At 47.9% G+C, this 10096-nt stretch overlaps 1 protein-coding gene across 1 annotated transcript; it reads right to left on the bottom strand.

Annotated features, from left to right (window-relative positions):
• Positions 1–1372: 1372 nt before the first annotated feature.
• On the bottom strand, positions 1373–9255 carry LOC132456522 (glycerol-3-phosphate dehydrogenase [NAD(+)], cytoplasmic-like). Its single transcript, XM_060050892.1, has 8 exons — positions 9026–9255; positions 8208–8385; positions 7092–7232; positions 5896–6034; positions 4146–4258; positions 3356–3589; positions 2984–3090; positions 1373–1842 (listed from the first exon to the last, which is right to left on the bottom strand). Exons 1-8 carry the CDS (start codon positions 9064–9066, stop codon positions 1746–1748), a joined length of 1050 nt encoding a protein of 349 aa, XP_059906875.1. The 5' UTR covers positions 9067–9255; the 3' UTR covers positions 1373–1745.
• Between the last annotated feature and the right edge of the window lie 841 nt (positions 9256–10096).

Here is a 10096-nt window from a genome sequence, read left to right as displayed (position 1 = left end):
GAAAGTAAGTAAAGTAAAAGTAAAGTAAAGGTTGCTAGTTCGATCCCCGGCTCCTCCTAGCTGAGTGTGGAGGTGTCCCTGAGCGAGACGCCTGCTCCTGACCAGCTGGCTGTCGCCCTGCGGGGCTGACTCCGCCATGTGTGTGTGTGTGTGTGCGTATGAATTGGTGAATGTCGGGCAGTATTGTAAAGCGCTTTGAGTGGCCACTGGTTAGAAGAGCGCTGTAGAAATGCATTCCAATTACTATCAGGGATATTTAGTTGCTTTCTCATGTTTGCTACTCCAGAGTATTATATTGTCGCCGTTACTCTGATTGCACACTTTTCAGTTCATGACAACAACTCTATCGGGTAAACTTGAGTAGCATGCGAAGTGATTCGCAAGAAATCAGGAAAATGTCATGTATTCAGATGTTAGATGACTGTTTAGTGATTTAGCGCTCTGTCACTCTCTCTCTCTCCCCGGGTCAGACTCCTCTGTCATCAGACACTGACACCATGTGATGACAGATGCTGTAGCTCCGCCCCTCAGGCCACAAAGCACCTGCACACACTTTGAAGTCCGGAGGATTTTAACTGACATGACAACAGGGGGCGGAGCCAGAAGCCACACATCTGGTCAGGTAACAAACAAACAGACATTGACACTAACGCAGACGACAGGTTATTAAAGCGATAGAACACCGCAGAGAGGAAAGAGAGAGGGCGCAAAAGGATATCTTTCAATGGAAATATATGTTAAGTTATTTTGCTCTTTCGCAGGGTATTTCACGTCTCCCCTTTGTGACGGAACGTATTTTATACAGTGAACAAGGGCGCCGTCATCTGCTATGGAAGAGGCGCCATCTAGTGTCGAAAAGGAACATTAAATAGAAAATACACTTTTTGAGGAAGACACTTTTATTTAATACATATCAATTATTTGAATTGGGAAATCGAATTACTAAGGGAAAGGCTGCTTCCCCCACATTCAAGATATTCAACATAAAAACCACATATAAGTGCTAAACATTACATCGGGATACAAATTTTGCTAAACAGTGCATAGGTTACAAAAATAAAAATGTGCAAATTCTACTTTCTCTGTAGAATAAGATTGCTTGAAATCCAAAGTAAGACGACTATATTATGGAACTAGATGAAATGCTATCCGACTCCAACTAAATCTATCGGTGTAAAGTACTCAATTGTGTGGATATATTCTCATCCACATAGATAGATAGATAGATAAGATAGATAAGATGGATAAGATGGATAAGATGGATAAGATGGATAAGATACACACATGTCCATGAAAAGTTGACTTCCAAACAAATTCATATTTGTGTGCGTTTGCAGCTATTGTATCGCTAGGGAATATACCTGAATGGTAATATCGTTCTAGTCAATGTTTATTCAGTCTTTCTGCCAAGAAATACCTGTCTTATCAACGTCTCGTTAATGTCTTTCCAACAAGAAAGTAATATTCCCAGTGTTAGGAGTTAGCACCGTGCGTAAATGGCACGCAGCGCCAATGTAAATGAATTTCAATCAATTATTTTAAAACAAGCTTATATAATGTACATCCCCTTTTCTCAAACTTAACAAAACTAGAACAACCCTTTTCGGGCAATTTTAAGACATTTTAAATGTGAGTTGTTCGATTTTTTATGAGTTATGCAATCATTAGCATTCCTCTTCTCCTTTAGTGGTTATAACCTTGCGTCATCACGCCTCCCATTGGCCTATCGCGGTGAGTCGTGGTGGTCACATGTGTTCCGGGTGGTTCTGCAGACATGTGACAAACTCCTTCACTTCCTTGCCCTCGAAGCAGATCTTGTAGACCGCGGAGAAAAGTGGGAACCTGCAAAGGAAAGACTCTTGTTACAGACTTCCTCATCCGAAAGGAAAGTTCACTGACGCTTTCGCTGCAAACGTCTTCTGAAGGCCTAGCAGGACTACCGATAGAGTCTCTAGAGACTACGACGTTAAAACATTTTAACTAAACCGTCTGAAAGCCTAACAGGACTCCCTGTACAGACTTGAACGTTTAACTAAACGGTCTGAATGCCTAGCCGTACAGACTGTAGGGACTAGAATGTTAAAACCTTTTAACTAAACGGTCTGAAGGCCTAGCCGTACAGACTGTAGGGACTAGAATGTTAAAACCTTTAACTAAACGGTCTGAAGGCCTAGCCTTACAGACTGTGGGGACTAGAATGTTAAAACCTTTTAACTAAACGGTCTGAAGGCCTACCCATACAGACTGTGGGGACTAGAATGTTAAAACCTTTTAACTAAACGGTCTGAAGGCCTACCCATACAGACTGTAGGGACTAGAATGTTAAAACCTTTTAACTAAACAGTCTGAAGGCCTACCCATACAGACTGTGGGGACTAGAACGTTAAAACCTTTTAACTAAACGGTCTGAAGGCCTACCCATACAGACTGTAGGGACTAGAACGTTAAAACCTTTTAACTAAACAGTCTGAAGGCCTAGCCTTACAGACTGTAGGGACTAGAACGTTAAAACCTTTTAACTAAACGGTCTGAAGGCCTACCCATACAGACTGTGGGGACTAGAACGTTAAAACCTTTTAACTAAACGGTCTGAAGGCCTACCCATACAGAATGTGGGGACTAGGGCGTTAAAACCTTTTAACTAAACAGTCTGAAGGCCTACCCATACAGAATGTGGGGACTAGGGCGTTAAAACCTTTTAACTAAACAGTCTGAAGGCCTACCCATACAGACTGTGGGGCCTAGAAGGTTAAAACCTTTTAACTAAACGGTCTGAAGGCCTACCCATACAGACTGTAGGGACTAGAACGTTAAAACCTTTTAACTAAACGGTCTGAAGGCCTACCCATACAGACTGTGGGGACTAGAACGTTAACCTTTTAACTGAACCTTTCTCAGGCCTGCTTGAAGGCGCCCAAAGTGCTGAAGCTCCAGGGAGAGGGGAGCGGCCCCTTTGGCTCCTAGGGTGAAGGAGAACACTCACTTGGAGACCATGTCCTTCTTGACCAGGATCTTGTAGACATCGGCAGAGGTCTGGGGTCCCTGCAGCTTCTGGCCGTTCAGCATCTCCACCTCCAGCTCCTCGATGGACTGACATGGAGAGATACATACATCATATACACAGTCATTATGTACACTTTAACATAGATATGTATATGTATATATACCTCCTGGTACCTCGCCTCCTGGTGCCTAACCTCCTGGTGCCTAACCTCCTGGTGCCTAACCTCCTGGTGCCTAACCTCCTGGTACCTAACCTCCTGGTACCTAACCTCCTGGTACCTCGCCTCCTGGTTCCTAACCTTCTGGTACATAACCTCCTGGTACCTAACCTCCCGGTACCTCGCCTCCTCACCTTGGAGGTCCTGACGAAGGCCTCGGCCACCTTGCGGTTGCGGCCGCCGTAGCAGGTGGTGATGAGGTCCGCCACGCCGCAGCTCTCCAGGAAGGTGACGGAGGAGACGGTGCCGGAGCAGAAGAGCCGGGTGAACGCCACCATCTCCATCAGGCCCAGGCGGATCACCGCCGCCTTGGTGTTGTCGCCGAAGCCCAGGCCGTCGCAGAAGCCCGCCCCTACCGCCACGATGTTCTGGGGGAGGGAGAGGAAGCCATTCAAGTTCAGGAGCGTTCTGGGATTCTTTGGGCCAGCTGTCTGATTAGAGTGTGAGTCTTTAGAACTCTTCGTATGGATTATAGACGAAGCGAAGCTCGTAGGAGACGGAGCCGCCGATGGAGCCGCTGGAACCGCCTTGAGACCACGACACGGACAACGACAGTGATCAGGGAGGGTCGTGATCGCCCAATCAAATACACACGAGGTGGGGGATGGGACGACCTGGGGTGGGAGGGGCTAGGTCAGCTAGGTAGAGACGTACGGACCTTCAGGGCTCCACACAGCTCCCACGGGAGGGGGGAGGGGAGGAAGAGGAGCAGTAGGAGGAGGAGGAGGGAGAGGAGGAGGGGGAGGAGGAGGAGGAAGAGGAGGAGCAGGAGCCTACCTTCAGGGCTCCACACAGCTCCCACGGGAGGGGGGGAGGGGAGGAAGAGGAAGAGGAAGAGCAGTAGGAGGAGGAGCAGTAGGAGGAGGAGGAGCAGTAGGAGGAGGAGGAGCAGTAGGAGGAGGAGGAGGAGGAGCAGGAGCGTACCTTCAGGGCTCCACACAGCTCCACCGTGTGGCTCTCTTCTACCACCGTGATGCGGAAGTTGGGCGTCTGGAGCAGCTCCTTGAAGAGCTGGCCGTTGGCGGGGTTCTGGGCCCCTGATTGGACAGAAACTTTATTTTAAAAAACACCCTGACGGTGGAGCCTCAACCAGTAGCGACCTGACTGCATATAAAACACAGTACAGTACAAATAGAGAGGGTTGGTTAAAGACTGGGTCAGGTGATGGGTTAGAGACGGGGTTAGGTGATGGGTTAGAGATGGTTAGAGACGGGGTTAGGTGATGGGTTAGAGATGGTTAGAGACGGGGTTAGGTGATGGGTTAGAGATGGTTAGAGACGGGGTTAGGTGATGGGTTAGAGACGGGGTTAGGTGATGGGTTAGAGATGGTTAGAGACGGGGTTAGGTGATGGGTGAGAGATGGTTAGAGACTGGGTTAGGTGATGGGTTAGAGACGGGGTTAGGTGATGGGTTAGAGATGGTTAGAGACGGGGTTAGGTGATGGGTGAGAGATGGTTAGAGACTGGGTTAGGTGATGGGTTAGGGATGGTTAGAGACGGGGTTAGGTGATGGGTAAGAGATGGTTAGAGACGGGGTTAGGTGATGGGTTAGAGATGGTTAGAGACGGGGTTAGGTGATGGGTAAGAGATGGTTAGAGACGGGGTTAGGTGATGGGTTAGAGACGGGGTTAGGTGATGGGTTAGAGATGGTTAGAGACGGGGTTAGGTGATGGGTTAGGGATGGTTAGAGACGGGGTTAGGTGATGGGTAAGAGATGGTTAGAGACGGGGTTAGGTGATGGGTTAGAGATGGTTAGAGACGAGGTTAGGTGATGGGTTAGAGATGGTTAGAGACGGGGTTAGGTGATGGGTTAGAGATGGTTAGAGACGGGGTTAGGTGATGGGTTAGAGACGGGGTTAGGTGATGGGTTAGAGATGGTTAGAGACGGGGTTAGGTGATGGGTTAGAGACGGGGTTAGGTGATGGGTTAGAGACGGGGTTAGGTGATGGGTTAGAGATGGTTAGAGACGGGGTTAGGTGATGGGTTAGGGACGGGGTTAGGTGATGGGTTAGAGATGGTTAGAGACGGGGTTAGGTGATGGGTTAGGGACGGGGTTAGGTGATGGGTTAGGTGATGGGTTAGAGACGGGGTTAGGTGATGGGTTAGAGATGGTTAGAGACGGGGTTAGGTGATGGGTTAGAGACGGGGTTAGGTGATGGGTTAGAGATGGTTAGAGACGGGGTTAGGTGATGGGTTAGAGACGGGGTTAGGTGATGGGTTAGAGATGGTTAGAGACGGGGTTAGGTGATGGGTTAGAGATGGTTAGAGACGGGGTTAGGTGATGGGTTAGAGATGGTTAGAGACGGGGTTAGGTGATGGGTTAGAGATGGTTAGAGACGGGGTTAGGTGATGGGTTAGAGACGGGGTTAGGTGATGGGTTAGAGATGGTTAGAGACTGGGTTAGGTGATGGGTTAGAGATGGTTAGAGACGGGGTTAGGTGATGGGTTAGAGATGGTTAGAGACGGGGTTAGGTGATGGGTTAGAGATGGTTAGAGACGGGGTTAGGTGATGGGTTAGAGATGGTTAGAGACGGGGTTAGGTGATGGGTTAGAGATGGTTAGAGACGGGGTTAGGTGATGGGTTAGAGATGGTTAGAGACGGGGTTAGGTGATGGGTTAGAGATGGTTAGAGACTGGGTTAGGTGATGGGTTAGGGATGGTTAAGGGGATCTGACCGATGGTGGTTTCGCAGAACTTCTGGTCGGCGACCTCGTTGGCGATGTTGGCGCCCATGAGCACACTGACGTCCGCCTCCAGACTCTCCCTGATGAGGTCCGAGATGAGCCGCAGGCCGGAGGGGCCCGAGTCGATCCCCTTAGAGGGCCCCACACTTAACACTTAGAGAGGACCCCCACTTAACACTTAGAGAGGAGCTCCACACTTAACCCTTAGAGAGGAGCTCCACACTTAACCCTTAGAGAGGAGCTCCACACTTAACCCTTAGAGAGGAGCTCCACACTTAACCCTTAGAGAGGAGCCCTCAACCTTAACACTTAGAGAGGGCCCCCCACTTAACCCTTAGAGAGGGCCCCACACTTAACACTTAGAGAGGGCCCCCCACTTAACACTTAGAGAGGGCCCCACACTTAACACTTAGAGAGGAGCCCTCAACCTTAACACTTAGAGAGGGCCCCACACTTAACCCTTAGAGAGGAGCTCCGCACTTAACCCTTAGAGAGGAGCCCTCAACCTTAACCCTTAGAGAGGGCCCCACACTTAATACTTAGAGAGGGCCCCACATTTAACCCTTAGAGAGGGCCCCACACTTAACACTTAGAGAGGGCTCCACATTTAACCCTTAGAGAGGGCCCCCCACTTAACACTTAGAGAGGATCCCTCAACCTTAACACTTAGAGAGGAGCCCTCAACCTTAACCCTTAGAGAGGGCCCCACACTTAACACTTAGAGAGGATCCCTCAACCTTAACACTCAGAGAGGGCCCCACACTTAACACTTAGAGAGGGCCCCCCACTTAACACTTAGAGAGGGCCCCACACTTAACACTTAGAGAGCAGCCCCACATTTAACCCTTAGAGAGGGCCCCACACTTAACCCTTAGAGAGGGCCCCACACTTAGCACTCAGAGAGGAGTCCTCAACCTTAACACTTAGACAGGAGCCCTCAACCTTAACACTTAGAGAGGAGCCCTCAACCTTAACACTTAGAGAGGAGCCCTCAACCTTAACACTTAGAGAGGAGACCCACACTTAACACTTAAGAGGAATGTCACACTGTCACTTGGTGTGACACTTGATTTCAATGTCAAATACCGATCGCCGTTGGGGTAAAGCTCAAAGAGCAGGTGCAACACTAGCTCTAAGCTAGGGTTAGCTTAGAGATATCTCTAAGCTCTAGCTCAGAGCTAACTCACCTTGATGAGCGATATCCCGATGGCTCCGGGGGCGACGTGAGGCTTCATCTGCTCACACAGCCTCTGGATGAACTGGTGAGGGATGACGAAGATGAGGACTTTGGCCCCTTTCACCGCCTCCGTGATGTCGGGCACAGCCACCTGGCAGACCACGCAGAAGTTTGGGAAGGGAAAAAAACAACTACTGAGCACTGATTCACTCGGTGGAAGATGAGGCTCAGTGAGACGTTTGGGAGGTGCGGTCCAGTGCTCCCCACTGGTTGGACTGGGACCACCTCATGTAAGATGCACTTTATGGGCGGTTTACAAACACTCAGACCGCAGTACTGAGCACTGCATCCACGTCTTTAACCTGACCTCATCCATTTCGAGATTTGCTTTCTTCTATTTACTTTTTATTTCTTCTATTGTTTTTGGTTGTGTTATTTCCGTTTTTATTTGTTGTTTTGTTGTGGTGTATGAAAAGTGCAAGTGTTGTTTGATATTGATTTGATTTGGGAGCATCTGCTTAACGAACAGACGTGGTTTCACCCTGGGGGTCCATCGTCTAAACAGAATTAAATCAGGATTTTAGAGGCGGTTAGTTTAGGTCTAAGTTTGAGCTGGTTAGTTTAGTTACTAGGTTAGAGATGGATAATTTAGAGCATTAGGTGCTGTAGCCTCTGCTGATACAGGCCTAGCATTGCGTCTCATTTATCACCTTAATTTAACCGTTTCTGACCTGGACTTGATAAGGAACTTTGGTGCAAAGTCCCCTTGCTATCGCACAAACACTAAACTAGTGTCCTGAGGGCACCTCTCCTGCAGGGGCGTAGCCAGGATATTTGATTGATTGTCGACGACGACGACGGGGGGATTTTATTTTAAGTGCGACATTTATTCAGAACGTCAAAATATAACACTTTGAATAAGAATAATAAGTCAAAGTTAGATCAAACTAATAGTCCAAATATTTCATTTTAGACTGTTTCCGTTAAGGATATTATTATTATTATTGATTTTTTCATACTCGGGCCACGGCCCCCCCTGGTCAGAGGTTGTCCCCCCGCTGGCCCCCATGTGGCTACGCCCCTGCGTCTGCTGCCTCTGCTTTATCTGTCACTTAACACAACCTACCACATTCCCGGGCAGCTTGTGGCCCGGCAGGTATTTGACGTTTTCGTGCTCCGAGTTGATGATGTCAGTCAGGTTCCTCCCGTCGATCAGTTCTTCGTAAACCCACATTTTGACCACGGGTTCGAAGCGGTTGTTCCCCTTCACGTTGTGGCCCACGATCTTGGCGATCACAGACCCCCTGTGGCAGACGAAGACAAGACGACACATCATCGCAGGTCTTCAGAAGATCAAAGGTTTGTTAAGTTAAGTAGGTATTCATCCCCTTGGGGAATTTCAGGTAGGCCCAGTAGCAACAGAGCTGACAACCAACAAAATGGACTAACAGTAAAACTCAGAAAAACAGGTAAAAACAAGTCGATAGAAAGTGAGCAAAATTGCACACCATTAAAAATTCCGTATAAAAAGAAGCCATAAAAATATATAAATATAATGCAATTAGGCCTACACATTGTAATGTTGTCTTATGACAATAACTAACTCGTTTGATGTGGCCTGATGAGTAAAGTTCACTATGATCAGCCCTCGTTTCAGTGCGCTAATCCATAATAAACCGTGATTTTATCGACACTAGTTTAATGTTTTTAACAGCTTATTAACTAGTCAGACAGGCGATCCAGATAGCGTCAGTGCTGCTGCACATTAACACAGAAGGGACAAGAAAGGTTTGGACAAACTATCATCCTTCTCGTAAACCTTAACCCTTAACCGTTCCGAGGTCACGTGAACCCTGTTGCTGACAAACATAAAATCCGACTTCAGTCCAAACCCAATCCCTCGACACAAAGAAGAACACGTTTAGGCAAAGAACGAGAAGCTACCAGTTTCCCGAACCGATGATGCAGACTTTCATTCCAGGCATGGTGGCAGACGTAGCAGTTCTGACCCGGGTCTCAGAACAGAACGAGTCCTCTCTCTCCCTCCCTGACTTCCTTATACGCCCTTCCTCCTCCTCCCTATGTTGCTTCACCGTGCAGACGCACACCGCTGGACGCTGTTCTGCCAATGTCTTCTCCCTTCTCAGACTTCCCTCCCGTAGCAGAACTCGATATCAGAGTCTATCGAGTCCTGCCCCCCGATCAACACATGTGTTTGGATTCGTGTTTGCAGCAGAATCACGCTATTTTACACCACTACTGCGCGGCTTCGGGTTTCATTCGGTCCGTTCACAGACCCGGTGTACAATACAATACACAATAATAATAAATATTAATAAATACAATACAACTTTATTAATCCCACTAGGGGCAATTGGTTTGAGCAGCTTGTTGTACATACAGTAACAAACAAACAACAAAGACAAGTACACAACTAGATGCGGAGTAGAGGCGTCACGATGGAGTTAAAAGACGCTCCAAGAGTCGACCCCCACGGCGCGCAAAACTGGGAATAATATATACCTACAGTCAAGCGCGCAGGCCCGCACACACACACACACACACACACACACACACACACACACACACACACACACACACACACACACACACACACACACACACACACACACACACACACACACACACACACACACACACACACACACACTATATATTATGGCTGTGTATTGTAATGTAGTGTGTTTTGGCCCCTGGCAAGGATGACCCGCAAACTCGTGAAGCGTTCTAGCTTTTAGTTTCTAATTAATACCTCAAATCTAATAATTTATAATAATAACTTTGGGTTTGGTATTGTACTTACAAAAAAAACAAACAGGTATCAAGCCATATAACAGGGGTGAGTTCACTGATATGGTTCTTGATCATAGGAGGAGAAAAATATGAAGCTCTGCATGGCATTGAAGGCAAAACTCTCTAGCAGAGGAATCGTTTGTCCTGGACCTGACTCCAGTGGCTGAGGAGGAAGATAGATCTGTGGATGTGAGGGCGAAA

The sequence above is a fragment of the Gadus macrocephalus genome, chromosome 4 (genome assembly GCF_031168955.1).
Source record: "Gadus macrocephalus chromosome 4, ASM3116895v1".
Lineage (NCBI taxonomy): Eukaryota > Metazoa > Chordata > Actinopteri > Gadiformes > Gadidae > Gadus > Gadus macrocephalus.
This window is presented reverse-complemented; position numbering and strand designations above follow the sequence as displayed.

Excerpts from the sequence above, each read along its gene's own strand:
- LOC132456522 (XM_060050892.1), bottom strand. The coding sequence starts at position 9,066 with ATGCCTGGAATGAAAGTCTGCATCATCGGTTCGGGAAACTG. Across the intron at positions 6,035-7,091 it reads TCGGGATATCGCTCATCAAG|GGGATCGACTCGGGCCCCTC; the intron begins GTGAGTTAGCTC and ends GGGCCCTCTAAG. Across the intron at positions 3,590-4,145 it reads AGCTGTGTGGAGCCCTGAAG|AACATCGTGGCGGTAGGGGC; the intron begins GTACGCTCCTGC and ends TCCCTCCCCCAG.